We start from the raw sequence: 21,089 nt of genomic DNA, 5'->3' as shown, positions 1-21,089 counted from the left end.
GCCTTGACTAGACTTATCATATGTAAAGGTTTGATCAATTATCGATTGGCTAATGTCAGGATTTTTTTTTCAGAAAATCATGAATGCCATTGAAGCTGGATCTTGTACAGTGGTACCTCGAGATACGAGCTTAATGCGCTCGTAACATAACATAAACAAATTTAAATGAACTTGGATTACGATGCAGACACACTCAAAAATAAGTTTAATCTAACCTTTCACTAAATTTAATTCTAATTTTGTTTTAAATTTTGATACCTTTCATCTCCCGGGTTGGCTCTTTTTGCTCCGCCTCCACCCTGACTTTCAGATGCAACATATCGAGGGTTGTTTTGTCTTCCCTTCAAAATATTCCGAAAATGATGCACACAAATGTCCTCACAATAGGATAACGCACGACCACTTGCCAACAAGTAGTATATACGCCATTCGCACTGACTAACGGGAAAAAACACTGAAAAAATGCAACGCTCTGCCCAGTGCTCGTAGAGACATTACAAGAGGGAGTTGCGACCAGAGAGACAGTGCCTATGATGTTCTTATGAGCAGCCTCTCGCGTCCGCTGTCAGCTCGTATGTCAAATTTTATCTCGTATCTCAAGATAAATATTTGCTCAAAATTTTACTCGTATCTCAAATTGCTCGTATGTCGGGTCACTCGTATGTCGAGGTACCATTGTACAGAGAAATGCTGTCACCAAGCTGATTCTAAAACATCCATAAATGGATGCCTTCTCCTCTGTTGCTGTATATCAATGTGTATTCTCCTTTTCCCAATATTAGCGGGACCATTGACTGAGCCATCAGTTGTTGAATCGAAAGACAGGAAGGCCAATGCCCACCTTATCCTCAAGCTGATGTGTGACAGTGTTGTTCTGAGGCCACATCTACGTGAACTATTGTCTGCCAAGTATGATACTTAAGTTCTTTACATTGGACCATCATTTTTCTTGTTTAATCCTGTCTTGAACAGATTTTCCATTCAATGAAATGTTTATAAAATATTTATTACACTGTATTTCGATAGTTTTGCTTTCCTTTTAAAGGGATGCACGAGGAATGACACCATTCATGCTGGCAGTTAGTGGAAGAGCCTACCCGGCAGCCATTACAGTTTTGGAGGCAGCACAGAAAATGACCAAAGGTAAATAACCATCTTAACTGCTTACACCAACTTGGAATTTGAATTGATTTAATTTGTTTGCAACTTGGGCTCAACTCATTTTTTTACCGCTAGCACTTATTTTGTTGGATTTTGCATGCTTTTGATGTTTCTTTTATAATTCAATATCAAAATCCTGAGCCCAGAAACACAAAATAATCCGAAATTCACTCACACCGAACTGTTTAGAAGCTTGATAATATATATTCAACTTGTACATATGACAGAAAAAAAGGAGACTAATAAATAATTTTATATTTGATAATTCAATATGAACTTTGGGTGTGGTCATTGCCGTTTTTGGCCCTCATTCATATCATGGTGGAATTTTTTTTCTATTCAATAGAACAACAGTGCCAAAGATGATGATGTATCTGGGTCATCCTGTTCACCAAGTTGTTGTATTAAAGTCAAATTTAATTTAGGAATCATTTGCACACTCGCTTGCGCGCACCACTCCAAATAAATTCTCGTGTGTAACAATCGTCTTTTTCTAGTTTAACTTCCAAATGGAATTATGGGTTATTCACCAGTTCTCTTTGGTGTTTTCTTTTTGGAAAAAGGACAAATGATGAAAATATGGACAGGAACACATGATCTATGGAGCATTTTAATGCTTTTTATGTGTTCAATCACACTAAAACTCAAATATAATATATAATAATATAATCGGACATAGGCCCTGTCGTCATTATCAACAACAAAAAAGCCCACTTGTCATCACACCCAGAAACTGCGTATGACGAAATTGGTGATGCTTCTCCATAAGCTACGTTTACTCGGCAAAATACCTAAACAAGTGATAGTTACGGACTTGTAATTGGCATTCTGCTGTTATGGATACAGGTCACTTACCTCTCACTGTCTTTCACTTACCTTCAGTCAGCTAGTAGGAGGCAGATCACCACCCAAACATCTTTTCATATTACCTCAGAAGGGAATGTGTGTTGTGTTACCGCAAATTTAGAGTTCTGATGGATGTGGGGAAAAAACTGTCCTTAAGCCTATTTGTCCGGACTTTGTGGGACCTATAGCGTCTGCCAGAGGGCAGCAGCTGGAACAGATTGTGACCAGGGTGGTAAGGGTCCCCTATGATGTTCCTGGCTCTGCTGAGGTAACGAGGGCTGGCAATGTCTTCCAGTCAGGGCAGAGAGCAGCCGACAATCCTCTGGGCAGTGTTAATCACCTTCTGCATGGCCTTTTTGTCTGCCGCCGTGCTTCCAGCGTACCACACTGTGATGCAGTACGCCAGGATGCTCTCTACAGTGGTTCTATAGAAGGTTATCAGAAGCTTGGTGGCCAAGTTGTTCTTCCTAAGTACCCTGAGGAAATGGAGTCGTTTCTGAGCCTTCTTCACTACTGCCGTGATGTTTGTAGACCATGAGAGCTTATCCGTGACGTGGACCCCCAGGAATTTAAAGGACTGGACCCTGTCTACACATACTCCATTTATCAGGAGTGGGGCCAGATCTGTGCCGTGTTTGCGAAAGTCCAGGATTATTTCTTTTTTAAATGGGATTATCTCCTGTTGTACTTGGTGTATTGATTTAAGGGAAAAACAAGGATGAAGCTGCATGTCTGCACAAAGGAGCTGTGACACAAGCAGCGCTGGGAAAAAATAATTTTTGAGGCAAATTGAATATTTCTCGCTAGGTAAATTAATTTAAAATTTTGAGCGCAGAAAAAAATAAAAAACGAAAGACGAAAGCAATATTTGGAAATGAATTTTGGCACATCAGAAAGTGCAACTTTCATTCTGCAACGCAACATATTTTTAAAGTTATTTTGCATTATTAGTTTTGCAATAGCAATCTTTTATGGAACAAAGCTAAAATGTATTAACCCTTAGTCACACTTTAAGGGTAACCAGTGCTTTTGAATCAGTTTTAGTGAGAAAATACCCAATACTGTTTGAAATTCATGAGCCAATCAACAAATAGTCTCAATAATTAGCCGCTCAGCTATCACGCGTGCACGCGCAGTACGTAATGCATGCGCACTGCGCCCACTTGCAGTATTTGGCCTTGAATGCATGAAAGCACAAAATGCTCACCATGTGAATGCAAGCGGGGAATGTGTCTTGAGTGCTAGGCTGCACACGTGCCTTCGCAAATTTCTCGCGCGATAAAGGGAATGGCCAAAGAAAGAGCGAAACCAAGTGTTGCAATTATTTTTGGTTTTGGAGAGAAATAATAATTTTTCATATGTACTGCTAAATTAATTGAAATTACGAAAGTAAGCAATTCATTATTTTTCATGAATTATTTACAATTAATTTTCTACCAATAATTGTTTTCCAAGCCCTGACACCAAGCTTGTGGGTGACATAAACACAAAGTTACAAGTCTTGAAAAATGACGTGCACAGAAGCCACCGGGGTGTGTATGGACCCCAGAAGGCTAACCCTCTGGTGCTGGTTATCGCAACCGTACAGTGGATAGGAATTTAAGAAATCAAGGGGCATTGGTCTATGTCCCAAGCAATTATCTGGCATTGTTTGTCAACTCTCAGCACTGAAAGAGACCATTTAATACAGTACAATACGGTGCAGTCCCTAAAATTTACCTTTTCATATTTATTTTGATCGATCTACCTTCTGCTACTTCTAGCTAGTGCACAGGTGACCTGGAGAAAGACATACACCATTTGGATGAAAAATGTTATTAGATTTTCATTAATTTATCTGTTGGTGATGAACACCTTCACTTGCTCATTTTGCCTTGGGCAATCATTTGCTGGTGCCAGTGAGTTTTCAACTCTGACATGCACTGTTTTCCCTCAATACTTCTTCAGTCTCCTGTAGAGTAAATCAACTTTTACGAATTTTGTCTGCCTTCATAGCAGGAAAATGACTTTTCGGTAAATTATGGGAATGCCATTTTTCGTGCTGACTGTCAACTTTTCAATTCCCATTTATTTCCTTTTTGTTTTGTGCTTGACTCTCCAACGAATATTAGGTGACCCCAGTATTGCAGAGAAGGAGGATTCAGACTCTGTTTTCATGGAAATGATTTGTCCTTTGGGTACCAACCCAGATGATTCACCCCTTTATGTCCTTTGCTGCAATGACACCTGCAGTTTTACATGGACTGGAGCTGAGCACATTAATCAGGTAAGATGTCACTCTGGATCTCTAAATCACTTCAAATTATTTGATGGCATAAACATGAAATATAATTCGCTTTGCCTTTGACACCTTAATTTAGGACATATTTGAGTGTCGGACATGCGGATTACTTGAGTCTCTTTGCTGTTGTACGGAGTGTGCCAGAGTGTGTCACAAGGGACATGACTGCAAGTTAGTATTGAACTTTTTTTAGTTGTCTTACAGGCTGTGATGCTTTAAATATCATTCCCACCATATGTTGGATTAAAAAATTGCATTGCTTTGTTTTGCCAGACTCAAGAGGACTTCTCCCACAGCATACTGTGACTGCTGGGAAAAATGCAAATGTAAAACACTGATTGCGGGCCAAAAGGCTGCTCGTCTAGATTTGCTGTACCGATTGCTCACAACCACAAACTTAGTTACAGCTCCAAACAGCAGGTGAAGTAGAGCCGCAATAAACTTGCAAAGTAACTTGCCATTGGGATACATGGTTGTGATTTATATTACTTATATCCTTAGGGGTGAGCATATACTACTGTTCCTGGTGCAAACTGTTGCTAGACAGAGTGTAGAACACTGCCAGTATAGGCCACCACGCATCAGAGAGGACAGAAATCGCAAAGCTGCAAGTGCAGATGGTAGGTTTTCCATTGGCTTCTGTTTTATTTGCATCGCCTCATGTCTACACAATATCAAAATGTCTTTTGTCTCTATTGGAGATTCTGACATGCCAGATCATGACCTGGAGCCGCCCCGCTTTGCTCAACTGGCTCTGGAGAGAGTTCTGCAGGACTGGAATGCCCTGAAATCTATGATCATGTTTGGATCTCAAGAGAATAAAGATCCGTAAGTCTTTACACTGACTCCCTGTTTCTAAGAAAATAGACTTTAAAAGGGAGAGATCGCCTACCATAAATTAGCTTCATTTGAAAAACTGTTGTCACTGTATGAAAACTGTACGTCTGGTGATCAATTGGCTGATCAAATTTATATGGTTCCTGGAGCAGTGTTGTAAGGGGAGCTATAACTGCTGTTATAATATTTTTTAGTAGGCCTTTGTTTATCCCCGTTTCAGGCACACGGATCAATTGGATCTTATGTTAAGTCGTTGCCTGGGCTTCCGCCCCATGCCCACCACCATGACTGAATGATAAGCAGGCAAATTGTCTTTACAGTTCGCGTGTGCCAAGTGAATACTGGTGCGTTACCAGACAAAAAAAGATGCATTTGATTCTGTATTGCGAATGTAGCTACACTTTTAGCAACAACTGAAACACACTACTTGACATCCTGTTTTTTTTTTCCAAATTGGACTTAAATTTAATTTCTAATTAAAAACGTGGCCCGGCGGCTTGGGGGGTTAGCATGTCGGCCTCACAGCTCTGGGGTCCTGGGTTCAAATTCAGGTCGGTCCACCTGTGTGGAGTTTGCATGTTCTCCCCGGGCCTGCAAGGGTTTTCTCAGGGTACTCCAGTTTCCTCCCACATTCCAAAAACATGCATGGTAGGCAGATTGGACACTCTAAATTGCCCCTAGGTATGAGTGTGAGAGTGAATGGTTGTCCGTCTCCTCGTACCCATCGATCGGCTGGCCACCGATTCAGGGCCCGAAGTTAGCTCGGTTAGATTCCAGCATCCCCCTAGTGAGGATAAAGCGGTTTAGAAAATGAATGAATGAATGAATTTACCTTGCCTTGATCTGTTGGAGCCCAGATATTTGTGCTTGTTTGCAATTTTTCTTGATAAACATTTTTTAGCTGACCACTGAAGGTATGCTGTAATCATTCAAATCACAAATTTCTTAGGCCTCTGATGAAGGAATAAAATGTTTTAATAAAAAATGACATCACTTCTAAGAGCTTCCATACTGATGATGTCAGTTTGACCTATTCAAATAAACACTGATTGGTGCATTGGACGTTGCTGGCATTACAGGGGAAATGGGTTACCTGGGATATACCTGCATTTGATTGGCTAAAATAGTTAAATGTCTCCCTAAGATACTTTTTGGAAATACTGGCTTTTATTTACATTTCCCCCTACCATTACACATAAAAAATACATCTTTTTTTCAATTAATCGATTGGAAGTGTTTTTGTTTTTTTGTTTTTGTGGCCAATCAAAATGACATTTATTGTCTTTTGCAACAATAAATGCAAATGAGATGGAAGGAGGAATTTGATTCAATAATGGCTTGTATACATTTGTTCGTGTGACTGTATTTGTAAGCTACCAAGAGTCACATTTTATTGAAAAGGTGAGTTAGGACGGGTCAGGCCCCTCTTGTTATTTCTTTGTGATTGTCTGGTTAAATTGTATCACGGTTTTTTTTCTGCTGCAAAATTACCAGTAATCCCATTAAAGAACAATTTTCTAATTTACCTGTTTTCTTTGTCATTAGTCTTAGTGCAAGCAGCAGAATTGCCCACCTTCTTCCTGAAGAACAGGTCTATTTGAATCAGCAGAGTGGCACCATTCGCCTAGACTGTTTTACCCACTGCCTCATTGTCAAGTGTGCCCCTGATATCACTGTAAGTCCACTCAGCAGCACGCTTAGATTCACATTGCTCCCACCGTATGTTAAAACCAAACATTTGTTTTGACAATTATTCCTAGTCATTCAACAATGGTGATTCTGTCTTTTGTCTACATCAGTTCATAGACACTTTACTTGGTACATTGGTGAAGGAGCTGCAGAACAAGTACACTCCTGGGAGGAGAGAAGAGGCAGTCAATGTAACAAGGAGATTTTTACGTTCTGTATCAAGGGTGTTTGTAATCCTCAGTGTGGAAATGGCCTCATCCAAAAAGAAAAAGTAAGAATTCCATATAATATATGGATAATAAAATCTGGTTTTTAAATATAGGTACATTTTCTTGAGGTTGTAAATGAGTTTCCATTCTAATTTGTGAGATCCCACCTGTTTTTCTTCTAGCAACTTCATCCCCCAACCTATTGGCAAATGCCGTCGTGTTTTCCAAGCTCTTTTACCCTACGCTGTAGAGGAACTCTGTAATGTGGCAGAATCGTTAATTGTTCCTGTGCGAATGGGCATCGCAAGACCTACAGCTCCATTCACTTTAGCTAGTACAAGCATTGATGCCGTCCAGGGCAGTGAGGAACTCTTTTCTGTTGAACCACTTCCCCCAAGACCTTCCCCAGATCAATCTAGCAAGTGTGTTCATTTGTTTTTCCTAATGTGTCTTTTATATTTTGTGATTATAAGTAGACCTGGGCGATACTACAAATACGATAATTATCGTCAAATAATTTTTGTTAACAATAATACAACTTTTAATAAAAATCTAAATATAAACTGCAATTACACCACCCAAAAACCATAAAGAACTGTGGCGCGGATGCGACATGAACGCCAGTTCCAGACCAAGAAGGTTCAGTAGATGAGGAAGATAGTGAGAAACAACTATGCAGAATTAGCCATATTTGGCGCACACAGAAAACGAAAGCAAAGGGACGATAACGCAGCCAAAAGGAGTGATTATGAGATGCAGGACAACACCAAGCCTACCCATTAAAAGAGTGAAGTTGTGAAGTTTTTATCGTGATTACAATTTTTGTCATATCGCCCAGGCCTAATCTTAAGCTAAGTGAGTTGGTTATTCATATTTTTTTCTATCTGTTAAAGAGATAATTAATTCACCCAAAAAACCCCACTAATGAGATATTTTCTATTTTTCCAGTTCCAACCAGACAACTGCTTCCTATATCATTAGGAACCCCCAACCACGGCACAGTGGTCAGTCTCAGCCTGTTAGAGGAAGAGATGAGGAACAGGATGATATTGTTTCAGCAGATGTGGAGGAGGTAGGTGTTCTATATTATCTTGCCTCTGGAGCGTTTTCTTAACTCTGTCAATGATGTAAAGTAGACTTGTGGGCCGAAACGCATTTAGTGAATATTTGGGAATATTTTACCTCTATAATTGTGTGAATACATTTGTATAACGACTTAATATGCCTTTCCCACAGGTTGTTTCCCCCCAAAAAGGCTAAATATTTTTTTTAAATTAATATTCCAAAATGAAAAAGCTAATCAGTGGATCTCTAAATGCATAAGCGGGTAGAGGAGCGTTTTTATTTATTTATTTTTATAACCATGCCCAATGTAATAATTTCAATATAAGTCTTCCCCTGAACTCTTGCGAACATGTTGACGTTAATGATATTTAATGCACATTTACAAGACCTATTGGTGGGGGACCTGTGACCTTATTGTTCTAGTTGACCCGCTGAGGGGAATAAAACCCTTGACACCAACAATTTAGCTTCTACATTGAATCATTGATTATACAAAACTCTCCACCACGATAAAATGATGGTGGATGGGATTATAGAGAGATTAAAGATAAAATATTAATGCCTAATGAAAAGTTTGTTTGATTTATTTAAGGGACAATGCATATTTATGAACATGGAAATATGTAAGACTATAGCCCAAGGCTAATTTCCACCTTTAGTCCCTTGTGCAGGTTGATGTTAAAAACATTAAAAACCCAAGATAAAATCAACAAGGTAATATTAGAGAGGAAGATGGAAAATAACAGGACAAAAGACTAGAAAGCAGCATAGAAACGATGAGTCATACACAAATAGCACAGGTCTAAGCATTGTTGCGATAACGATATCAGTCACCTCTAGAACCAGCTCTTATTGATATGTTGGATTTTTATTTTATTTTTTTCACAAATTCTTGCAGTAGAGGTGAAGCTTTGTGATGGAGGATTTTGTAAACCAACTACAACAAAGAGAAAAATATTTAGTTTTAACCCAGAGTGCAATTATATTTTGATTATCTTTCAGGTTGAAGTTGTTGAGGGAGTAGCAGGTGAGGAAGACCATCATGATGATCAAGAAGAACAGGGAGAGGAAAATGTGGAGGCAGAAGGGCAGCATGATGAGCATGATGAAGATGGTGTGACAGTTTTTTTGTAATTCTTGAAGCGTGGATCCTGCTCTAACATATATATTTCCCTTTTTATTGTTCTTAGGAAGTGACATGGAACTCGATCTTCTCGCAGCGGCTGAAACGGAGAGCGACAGTGAAAGTAACCACAGCAATCAGGATAATGCTAGTGGCCGTAGGAGTGTTGTCACAGCAGCCACAGCTGGCTCTGAAGCAGGTTGGATTGTATTTACCTTTGCAGGGTCTTCTAATGTGTTCTTAAGGTTCATGTTTTCTTTAAACAGTTTTTTTACAACAGTATTTTTTTTCAAGATACATATGGTTAACTATTTTCGTATCTCAAATCAATTTTTCCCATTGAAAATGACTAAATACAAATTCATCAGTTCCCATCCTCTAGAAAAAAAACACCAAAAACAGGATATTACAATGGAAAAACATTATTACTTGTTCTAATTCACCACCTACTCACAAAGTAACAAATACCTACCTAGTGGTTATGATCTTCAATACTAAAATGTTTAATTACTGAGTAAAGACAGACGGTAGTGGCTTACCGCAGAGTGCACGCACGTGATAGAGAGAGAGACTTGAGAATGGCAACGCGGTCATAACATTACATAAACTTTAAATTTGACTTATATGAATTTAGATTACTATACACACACTTAAAAATAAGTTTTAATCTTACACTGAATTTAAACCTTGTGCAATATCTGAGGCAAAGATGTTAATGTATTCCATGGCGGCTTTCGAGTCAGAACCTGCTGGTTCTCCATGCCTTAGAACTGAGTGTATCCCAGTTCGTTTTTTTTTTAAATTATCGAACCAGCAATGACTTGCTTTGAAGGGTTTGCTTTCAAGTCCATGTAGATTCCGGTGGGTTTTTCGCAGATTATCGACCTGATCACCCATTTTTTATTCACAAGTGTCTGATAAAGTAATCACCGTAGGACATACTTACTACCTCCATGTTTCTGTGGAAGTATCACTCATTCTGGTTTGTAGCCCAAAAGCAACTGGTAGAGATGCATCTGAGATGTTTTCGTTGTCATTGTGCATCTGCATTTCATCTGTAGATGGTATAATTTTCAAGTTAGGCAGAACAGTTTATTTTGTCATTGCAAGACAGAAGGTAGATTCGGTAAACTTGTTTCAACCTCTTGTCATCCAGACGACAGTCGTAGTATGGCTTCAATTTATATGACTTTCTCTGATTAAACAAGCTCATATTCCACACTGAATTAGTTCATTTGTGATTAAATTGAGACAAATTCATCATAACGCCATTATTTTGTTCTATCAGATGTCTCAAGTTTTTTTCTTGTATAATTCGAGAGCCTGGACTCAAATGTTGGGAAACACTGCTGATCAATTTGTAGCCTTCTCAAGTGGTGTAGTAGAATTCTACTTTTTGTTTTATACTTAGTATATTTCTCAAGCTAAACAGTTGCACAGTTTATAAAAGGAATTGTACTGAACACCACTCCAAACCAACTAACATATGCATACTACACTTAAATAGTATACTGTTTTGACCTTTTCCCCCATACATTTAATATGTATGTAAAGAGGAATCCACACACCATTCATTCCCATTTGTGTTTTCTCTCTTTTTTTGCTGGTAAAAGGTGCCAGCAGTGTCCCTGCCTTCTTTTCGGAGGATGATTCTCAGTCAAATGACTCTAGTGACTCAGACAGCAGCAGCAGTCAGAGCGATGATGTTGACCAAGAGACATTTTTGTTTGACGAGCCCTTGGAGAGGACGACTAATGCTACACATGCAAATAGTGCTGCTCAGGCTCCTCGATCTATGCAGTGGGCTGTGAGAAACACTCCCAGCCAAAGGGCAACTGGAAGTGCTCCCCCCAACTCCTCGACATCAGCTGGTCAGTGGATGTTTTTTCCAGTGTCTGTTTATATTAAATGTGAGCAAAATACCCATATTTAATGCTAATATGACAATTTCTTATCAACAGCAAGCTCCACTGGACTCATATATATCGACCCTACCAATTTGCGTCGGTCAAGTGCAATCACTTCCAGTGCTGCTGCAGCAGCGGCGGCTCTGGAGGCCAGTAACTCAAGCAGCTATTTGACATCTGCTAGTAGCCTAGCGCGAGCCTACAGCATTGTCATAAGGCAGATCTCGGATCTTATGAGTTTGATTCCAAAGTACAACCACCTTGTCTACTCACAGTATCCTGCCTCTGTGAAGCTTACCTATCAAGATGCGGTCAACCTGCAGGTGAGCTTCAGCGGGCTGCTTTTTTAAATTTATTTGTATTTAGACTGAAATTATTAGTGTTAGACATTAAGGATAAATATATTAAATGCTTCATGTTTTAAAAATAGGATTAAAAGTAAATGTGCTTTTCAGGTTTCTTTTTTAGTAAGCATGCTTCTTAGCCATGAATCTAATCTATAATGGGAATACATATGCCGTGAACTCGCATCATCACTATATGGCACAGTGGGCTTTATCAGAGACGAACACAATTTGGGAATCCAAATGTATCAATTTAAGGGGTAATTCAAAATTCAGTTAGAGGCCCGCGTAAGACAAGAATGGCACATCATTCCCATTTCTATACTCTTGTCTGCTCGGTTCTCAGACGTTGGAGACTGTGGTGAAAAGGCTTTGTCCAAACTTTTTATTAGATTTATTGACTCGTAATTTAGAATCACCGTATTGAAAATATACAATTTTTTTTCTCAATTTAAACTCTTCACCTGTCATCTATGTTCTATTCTGAATAAAATAATGACATTTAGGAATGATGACCTCATCAACAATAGTTATTATGATGCATTACAGTCAGTTAGGTCTCCATTACACTAAATTCATAAACGTTATTTTTGATTGTCCTGAGCATCATCTTTGTATTGACAGAACTATGTTGAGGAAAAGTTGATTCCTACTTGGAACTGGATGGTGGCCATCATGGATTCGACTGAGGCACAGTTGCGATATGGCTCAGCCTTGTCATCAGCCGGAGATCCGGGTCATCCTAGTCATCCGCTGCATGCGTCGCAGCATTCAGCACGGCGGGAACGCATGACTGCTCGGGAGGAAGCCAACCTCCGCACTTTAGAAGGGCGCAGGTAAAAAATAAATGAATGAAATCTGTTCATTGTCGTAACCCTTCATTTTTTTACAGAATAGTTTGTGATTTAGTAAGAATGTTCTCCTTTTTGTTTTTCCCCAGGAGAGCAGCCACTCTGCTGACTGCTCGCCAGGGCATGTCTGCACGTGGTGACTTCCTAAACTATGCCTTGTCACTCATGCGCTCTCACAATGATGAGCACTCCGATGTTCTCCCTGTGTTAGATGTCTGCTCGCTCAAACACGTGGCATATGTTTTCCAAGCGCTGATCTACTGGATTAAAGCCATGAACCAACAGACCACCCTGGAGACTCCGCAAATTGATAGGAAGAGGTAACTATTGATGTCTTGTTTCACATCATTCTTTGGTTTTGAATATAAGGTATAAATGTGCCCATTTACTAATATATTTCTTTCCCTATGCCTGTAAAATTATCAGCATTGGATTGAGTTACAACTTGCAAAATTGTTGTATTACGTCTTTAGCTAAACAAATCCATAGCTTATTCCTACCTTTCTACGTGTTTTTATACAATTAAAATTGGAGGGGAAATCGTTTAATTTTGTGGTTCGATTTTAGCTTTGCTAAATTTACTGCAGATTAGTCTTCAGCTGTTTAGGATTTTTAATTTACCCTTAGGTATCTCAGGTGACTATTCATTGCATCTTAAAATGTACAACCTGGCTTGGCTTGAAAAAGGACAAATTGATCAGAAGTCTTGCCTGTTTCCTGCTCTGTTTGCCATACCTAAATTGTTGAATGAGCCACAAAACCAAAAGGATGTATTCTACTACTAAAGTGGTACAGACGCTCCCCTACTTACGAACGAGTTAGGTTCCGAGCGATTGTTCATAAGTTGAATTTGTTCGTAAGTTGCTCAGTGCTATATTTTGTATTATAATTTATGTTTAAGGCCTATCTAAGTATATTGAAGCCTATATACGTATATTGAAGGTTTATATAAGTGGATTTGTATGTTTAAGGCTTGTATAAGTAACACGCATTGGTTTGTACTGAAAAAAACTTAATAAAATGGAGAGAATATATACAGTACTGTATACATACATTAGAGAGAGAGAGATCTACTAGAAACTGGGCGAAAGAAGCTATCTAATGACGATTGCAGTTTTCTTTTTTCATCATAAATGATGCGGTAGCACTGTATGGCATCATTCAATTGATTTGCAAACTTTGTGCAACGTTCAATATTTGGGTCCTGCTGCTCGATCTTTATGTTTATAAATGGTACTGACGGTCGAACGATTCAAGTTGTATTCCCGTGCAACGCTCACCACTTTGTCACGCGCATCAAGCTTCGTTATTATTGCCACTCATTTCAAATGAAATGGCTTGCCTCTTCCTTGCACCTCCCTCAATAGAAGCCTTTCGCTTTTCACCAACCATATTGAATAATGGATGCACGAGATATTTAATGATAAAAATGAAAAAGGTTCTTTGCGCACTGGAGACACGTTCACGCACTTCCGCATTGCAACAAACTGGGCAGAGGAAGGTGGATGCTGGGTGAGCTGAGCTCTCACAGCGCCAGGTGTCGGTATTAGCGGCGGAAAGAAGCACTACTCGGAAAAAGACGCGCAATACAAAATCGAACTTACGAACATTTTTCGACAAAAACGCAAGTTATATGCCATTCGCACTGGCTAACAGGAAAAAAATTCAACGCTCCGCCAAGTGCTCATAGAGACCAGAGAGACATAACACAAGGGAGTTGCGACCAGAAAGACAGTGCCCATGATGTTCTTATGAGCATCAAAATTTGTCTCGTATCTCAAGATAAATATTTGCCCGAAATTTTACTCGTATCTCAATTGCTCGTATGTTCGGGCACTCGTATGTCGAGGTACCACTGTATATGATCTCTAACATATTTGCTTGTCTTTCTGCAGAAATCGGGAGATTTTGGAATTGGGTTTGGAAAATGAGGATTCTGAACATGAAAATGATGAGGACACCAATCAAAGTAACACTAATTATCAGATTTATAAGACCTCGTGATATTTTTTGTGGCGTAACAATTGCTGTTTCTTTACTCCAGGTACAAATTTGCAGGAAAAAGATGAAGATTCTGTTCCAGCTGAAACTGGTCAGAATCATCCTTTCTTCCGTCGCTCAGATTCCATGACCTTCTTGGGATGTATCCCGCCAAACCCGTTTGATGTTCCATTGGCTGAGGCCATTCCGTTGGCGGATCAACCACACCTTTTGCAGGCAAGAATTGTTACTTTGCCTATCTGCATGTTAGAGAAACACTTAAGTCAGCAAATAAAGCTTCAATTTTTTACCTGTTTCAGTAGTTTAGAGAAGGTAGAAAAAGGGTGCAAAGAAATGTGTTATTCCAATTTTTGTAATATGCTTTACAAAAGTTTTTAGGTTCAAATATAACATTACTCATTGTGTCACAATGTTACCTTAGTCAATATACATTTAATATTGTATCTTTTGAATAACCATAATTCAAAACCATAACCATCTCTTTCAGCCTAATGCAAGGAAGGAAGATCTGTTTGGGCGACCCTCTCAGGGCTTTTATTCCTCCTCCTCATCTTCCATGGCAGCCAAAGGCCTGGCTGAGGCAAGTGTGGACAGAAACTGCCTGGAGGTAAACTTGGGCTCCTCTCTACCCTCCCCTTCTCAGGTATACTACACCTCTTCACATGAAAGACAGGTGAGCAGCTGTGTTATAATATCTACAGTAAAGTGGAATCCTTGTTTAATTTATGTTTACATTTTGAAATTCCTGTCTTGCAATTCCGTTTTCTCTCTCCACTGCTCAAGCAATGATTTCAAAGAATGCCAGGAAATAAGTCCATCATAGATATTGATATTAGAACACAGCATTTGCTTGCTTAATTAGTTCCGTTAACAAGTTACATTGTTTCACCACTGACTGTCTGGTTAAAACATTAGTCTACATTAAATTGCATTTTCCCACAGATCCTGCCCACTAAAATGTCTTACTCGGCCAACCTGAAGAATGTAATGAGTATGGAGACTGGTCAACGGCCTTCTGAGAACCAGTCAGTTGCAGACCAGGAGCTTGAAACCTCAAAAGCTGGTCCTTCACCCCACGACCTTGCTGCTCAACTCAAAAGTAGCCTGCTCGCTGAAATTGGCCTAACTGAAAGTGAAGGGCCTCCTCTTCCATCCTTCAGGTAGATTTCACCATTTTGTCTTGTTGATTTCATGAAACAATTGGCAAAACACGAGAAAGCTTAAGCTTGACTTATACCTACCCTTTACATAACACTTAAGTTCTTATAAGGCACTCATTTAAATCCAGTGGTACCTGTAATTACAAATTTCTCTACATACAACATTTTCAGATTATGAAAAGCCTCAATGGGAACATTTTGTTCCTAGTTACTAAACGTGAAATATAAAAAAATTCAAACATCGTCTTCGATCTGGATATCGCCCTTAATTATATGTTGACGTTGATTTTTTACAATTTTATTGGACGGTGGTACCTTTACTTACAAAATTTGTTCCAGAAGTGGTTTCATAAATTGGATTCTTCATAAGTTGAGACGCATTTTACCTTGAAACATTTTTATTAGGTCCCCATTACTACTCCCGAAGCCCTTTAAAAATTAGTATTAATATACTAGTTTATTATAAAATGTGTGAAACAATAAAGGGGAGGAGAAAAGATTCAGTTATTCATTCATTTTCAAAATCACTTATCCTGGTCAGGGTACTGGTGCCCATCTTAGCTGACTTTGGGCGGAAGACGGACTACACCCTAAACTGGTCCGCCAGATGGTCGTAGGGCATACATCGAGAAAGACAACCAATCGCACCACAATTACATAGTAACTGAGCTGGAAGCCTTTATTGAATTATCCACTCGCAAGCTTTTACTGTATGATATAGATCTATTTAATACTTTAATCACTTGCTGATAGGCTTTAATGATAAAACCACTGTGAACGCAGCACATCTTTCTGAGGACAATTTAGCTGCCTACATAGTGCCGAAATTACATAAGCAGGAAGCTCAAAAGAGAACGTACAAAAGCACGTTTTCCACCACAGTGAAAATCTTTGCTCATTTGAGCCGTCTAGTTTTATTGATATATATATATTTTTAAACACAAATATAAAAACTAGACTGGGATATTGCATTATTACTTATGTCATAATCCCTCTCTGTTACTTTGTTCTTGGCAGACCTCAGTGTAGCTTCATGGGGATGATGATTTCACATGACATGCTGCTCGGACGCTGGCGTCTGTCACTGGAACTGTTTGGGCGTGTCTTCATGGAGGATGTTGGTGCTGAGCCTGGATCGGTACTTTTCCTTTTTTTTACTGGAACTTTAATAATTTATTGGACCCTTTAGGTACTTAACATATTTTCCCACTAAAGCAAACTTAAATTCCTATGTTATTCCGAAAATATGTACAGTGCACATTTTAATACTTGCGCCTTGTTTGAATTCTAGTTAGAGCTGGGCGATATAACGATAATTATCGTGAAATAATTTTTGTCAACGATAATATTAAAAACTTGATAAAAATTTGATAATTTTAAACTGTAATTACACCACCCGACCACCGCAGAGAACAAGGGCGCTGTTCCAAGATGAGCGCTAGTTCCAGACCAACACTCAGGAGAGTCAGATCAGACCCCCTAATGCAGGGGTGTCCAAGTCCGGTCCTCGAGAGCCTTATCCAGTTTGTTTTCCATGTCTCCCTCCACCAACACACCTGAATCAAATAATCAGGATCGGTATGAAGCTTCTAGAAAGCTTGCTGATGAGTTGATCCTTTGATTCAGGTGTGGTAGAGGAGGGTGATATGGAAAACAGACTGGATAGGGGCTCTCAAGGATCGGACTTGGCCACCCCTGCCCTAGTGGGCCACTTGCTGCTCGCGAGCCATACGTTTGACACCACAGGGCTAAAAGAATATATTGTATATTGTGTGTGTGTGTGTGTGTGATCGCCATGTATTGTTTTTGTTTCCTTAAGATTCTTACTGAGCTTGGTGGCTTTGAGGTGAAGGAGTCAAAGTTCCGCCGAGAGATGGAGAAGCTAAGAAACCTACAATCCCGGGACTTGGCCTTGGAAGTTGATCGGGATCGAGAACAGTTAATACAACAGACCATGCGTCAGCTCAACACTCACTTCGGCAGGAGGTGCACAACTACACCCATGGCTGTGCACCGGGTAAAGGTCACCTTCAAAGATGAGCCGGGCGAGGGGAGTGGTGTGGCCCGCAGCTTCTACACAGCCATTGCACTGGCGCTGCTCTCCAATGATAAGCTGCCCAATTTGGACTGTGTCCAAAGTGTCAGCAAGGGCATGCAGGCCAGCAGTACGTGTCATCACGATTACAATTCAAGTATGAAATTACAAAGAAACTATCCTGTATTTTGGAACTTGAGTTCATTCTTCTGTACTGAGAAATTTGCAGTTTAGATATGAACTCTGAAGTTAATCTTTTCTCCTTGTTCTCTTAGATCTAATGCAGCGTTTGAGAAACAGAGATCGAGAAAGGGAAAGAAGAAGCGGCGGTTTGCGAGCGGGCTCCAGGAGAGATCGGGACAGGTAAACAAACTTGAGCCTCTTTTAGAAGAGGTCACTACTCTGCCATGAAGCACATTTTGCATAATGTTGTTTATGTTACAGAGACTCTAGGAGACAACTTTCCATAGACACCAGGCCGTTCAGGCCGTCATCTGAGGGAAACCCCAATGATGAGCCGGACCCCCTTCCTGCCCACAGACAAGCTTTAGGGGAAAGACTTTACCCACGTGTTCATGCAATGCAACCCGTGAGTATTAAGCGACTATCTCTAGTCAGTGTTAAATTTAGAAATTCATTTCATTCATTCCTTCATTTTCTGTACTGCCTATCCTCGCAAGGGTCGTGGGGGGTGCTGGAGCCTATCCCAGCTGACTTCGGGCACTAGGCGAGGGACACCCTGAATATGTGGCCAGCACTAATAACATTATATTATATTTTTGTATCACTCAAACCTATTTTGTCTGCAGGCTTTTGCTAGTAAAATCACTGGCATGTTGCTGGAACTGTCCCCTGCACAACTATTGCTGCTGCTGGCTAGTGAAGATTCTCTCAGAGCCAGAGTAGAAGAGGCCATGGAGCTACTCATTGCACATGGAAGGTTCGAATATATTTACCTCTTTGACAAAACTTTTGTGATATATTCAGCAGTCAATGCTCCATAGTTTTTCTTAATGCAATGGACCGTTTTCTTTTGGTTTTGTTCAAAGTCTTCTATCTTAGACTGTTTAATAAAAAATGTGGGCGGGGGATTTCGATGAACGTGAATGAACCCAAGTTATCTGAATAACTTATTTTAATTGGCAGTCTCTTCACCTGATGTTAATTGGCATCGTAAAATAAAGAAACCAAAACAATCGAAATGGGTACAGGTATTTTGTGCTGTGTCATTCCTTCACTGGAGTGGTTTGTTTCTTCATGATATGGCAATTATGAAAGCTAAAAGGTTTGTTATGTTTTTCCTGCATTTTTTACAAGGATTTAATTCATTGGAAGTCTGGATTAGACAAACTTATTAGAAATCAGAATTTGACTGTGACATTTAGTTACAACTGAATCGTTAAATATCCAACATAGTGAACTATGTATTAACTTTCGTCTCAAATAGGGAAAATGGCGCTGACAGTATCCTGGACCTGGGTCTTCTGGAAGCACCTGAAAAAGCACAAGTAAAATATTTGCTTTTCTTTTGGACCTGTCACTTAATTTTAATATTGTCAAAAAGATATGAAAAGGCTTTTCTTTAGTTTTTGTGCCTCACCGTAATGTTGTCTAATGGGTTCTTAACAAATTAATGTGTAGTTTGCTTGATTGCTTTTTTTTAATAGCAACAGGAAAACCGCAAGAGGCATGGTTCCACACGCAGTGTGGTGGATATGGAGCTGGATGATCCAGACGATGGAGATGACAATGCTCCCCTCTTCTACCAGCCTGGAAAGCGAGGCTTCTACTCCCCTCGACCCGGAAAGAACACAGAGGCCCGACTCAACTGCTTCCGTAACATTGGCAGGTACAGTAACACATTGTACACTCACACATTCTCCTCACAGTCGTTGCAAAAATGTTGGTGTGAGGTGTCCTTTTAATTTACACGATAAAACATTACTGTCAGACATGCCCCAAAAAATAGTAAAATGTTTTGAGCTACACCGCTATAGAATTGCCAATAAGATAGAAGTACAAACATGGTAAAATGTGTATTCGGTTAGCTGTATTGTTGTCCATTGTATTTTTAATGATATGGTGATGTTTTTGTTTTGAAATAGTGTTTTGAGGTAATAGTAGGCCTGGGCGATATATCAAAAATGTTTATCACGATTAAATATATATATATATATCATATATATATATATATATATATATATATATATATATATATATATCATATACAGTGGTACCTCGAGATACGAGCTTAATCCGTTCCTGGACTGAGCTCGTATGACAAGATACTCGTAACTCGAGGTAAAGTTTCCCATTGAAATGAATGGGAAACAAATTAATTCGTTCCAACTCTCTGAAAAAAAACACCAAAAACAGGATATTGGATGAAAAAAATGTTTTATTTCTTATAATTCGCCATATATTGACAAAGTAATTAATAACGAGTGGTTTAATAGAAATAAAGTGTTTAATCTAACTAAAATTGGGCGGATTTCGCCGAGGGGAGAGAGAGACGCACAAAAGGGGCGGGGGGCTTCGGTTTGTTTTCCACACGACGCACTCGTAAACAGAACAAACACTCCACCCTCACGTTCGCTATCCATGGGCTGTTTGCTGTCGTACTATTCCCTTCAAAATATTCCGAAAATGATGCACACAAATGTCCTCACAATCGGAGAACGCACGACCACTTGCCAACGAGCAGCAGTATTATCAGCGATCGCCCCGCTGCTCATGGGAGCTTCAGGGGCGCTGGCTAGCGGCTCCCTTTTAGCTTGTAGCATCTGTGTTCGCATCCCCTCGAACGGCGCCTATGATAGAGTTGCTACCGGGGATGCTGTAGCGAGCCAGTGCCCCCGATGTTCTTATGAGCAGCCAACGAGCAGAGTCTTTTATCAGCGATCGCCCCGTTGCTTATGGGAGCTTCGGGGGCGCTGGCTAGCGGCTCCTTTTAGCTTGTAGCATCTGTGTTCGCATCCCCTCGAACGGCGCCTATGATAGAGTTGCTACCGGGGATGCTTTTGCGAGCACGAGTATACTTCATTACCCAGAAAGCCCTCTTTTCACCGCGCATGCGCGTTGTGCGTTTCCTGGTCTGAATAGCTCATCCGGTGCTCGTAAATATTGTTATACACGAAAGATATGCCAAAAAAAATGCCATGGCTACCTGGCTTGGTCACATCACGAAATTTTGACCGCATCACGGGCGAATTATTCGATCGAAATTTCCCCCGTAAGACGAGCATTCCGTATGACGAACGGTCGTATGACGAGGTACCACTGTGTATATATATATATATATATATATATATATATATATATATATATATATATATATATATATATATATATATATATATATATATATATATATATATATATATATATATATATATATATATATATATATATATATATATATATATATATATATATATATATATATATATATATATATATATATATATATATATATATATCAGTCAATTGATAAAAATAAGCTTCAAACTTCTGTGAATAACTAAAATTACTTGCCTCGTTATTCAATTATGAAAGTAACTGTTACCTTACTTTATAAGAA

At 39.5% G+C, this 21,089-nt stretch overlaps 1 protein-coding gene across 5 annotated transcripts in view; it reads left to right on the top strand.

Moving 5' to 3' along the window:
- Positions 1-21,089, top strand: part of ubr5 (ubiquitin protein ligase E3 component n-recognin 5) — a 59,085-nt gene that overhangs the window by 33,796 nt on the left and 4,200 nt on the right. For 2 of the 5 annotated variants that reach the window (XM_077598227.1, XM_077598226.1), the window contains exons 25-52: positions 783-909; positions 1,046-1,143; positions 4,119-4,273; positions 4,368-4,459; positions 4,562-4,708; positions 4,790-4,908; positions 4,990-5,116; positions 6,671-6,800; positions 6,925-7,085; positions 7,206-7,445; positions 7,972-8,095; positions 9,091-9,202; positions 9,279-9,410; positions 10,825-11,082; positions 11,173-11,441; positions 12,087-12,298; positions 12,403-12,633; positions 14,209-14,282; positions 14,358-14,530; positions 14,802-14,957; positions 15,257-15,474; positions 16,492-16,612; positions 17,294-17,666; positions 17,785-17,872; positions 17,954-18,098; positions 18,319-18,449; positions 18,957-19,017; positions 19,177-19,358. In XM_077598227.1, coding sequence (XP_077454353.1) covers positions 783-909; positions 1,046-1,143; positions 4,119-4,273; positions 4,368-4,459; positions 4,562-4,708; positions 4,790-4,908; positions 4,990-5,116; positions 6,671-6,800; positions 6,925-7,085; positions 7,206-7,445; positions 7,972-8,095; positions 9,091-9,202; positions 9,279-9,410; positions 10,825-11,082; positions 11,173-11,441; positions 12,087-12,298; positions 12,403-12,633; positions 14,209-14,282; positions 14,358-14,530; positions 14,802-14,957; positions 15,257-15,474; positions 16,492-16,612; positions 17,294-17,666; positions 17,785-17,872; positions 17,954-18,098; positions 18,319-18,449; positions 18,957-19,017; positions 19,177-19,358 — 4,456 coding nt within the window. Of the gene's footprint in view, positions 1-782; positions 910-1,045; positions 1,144-4,118; positions 4,274-4,367; positions 4,460-4,561; positions 4,709-4,789; positions 4,909-4,989; positions 5,117-6,670; positions 6,801-6,924; positions 7,086-7,205; positions 7,446-7,971; positions 8,096-9,090; positions 9,203-9,278; positions 9,411-10,824; positions 11,083-11,172; positions 11,442-12,086; positions 12,299-12,402; positions 12,634-14,208; positions 14,283-14,357; positions 14,531-14,801; positions 14,988-15,256; positions 15,475-16,491; positions 16,613-17,293; positions 17,667-17,784; positions 17,873-17,953; positions 18,099-18,318; positions 18,450-18,956; positions 19,018-19,176; positions 19,359-21,089 lie in introns of all 5 variants that reach the window. The other 3 variants (XM_077598228.1, XM_077598224.1, XM_077598223.1) reach the window with 2 other exon arrangements.

This window comes from Stigmatopora argus, chromosome 4, assembly GCF_051989625.1.
Source record: "Stigmatopora argus isolate UIUO_Sarg chromosome 4, RoL_Sarg_1.0, whole genome shotgun sequence".
In the NCBI taxonomy this organism is placed as follows: Eukaryota; Metazoa; Chordata; class Actinopteri; order Syngnathiformes; family Syngnathidae; genus Stigmatopora; species Stigmatopora argus.
This window is presented reverse-complemented; position numbering and strand designations above follow the sequence as displayed.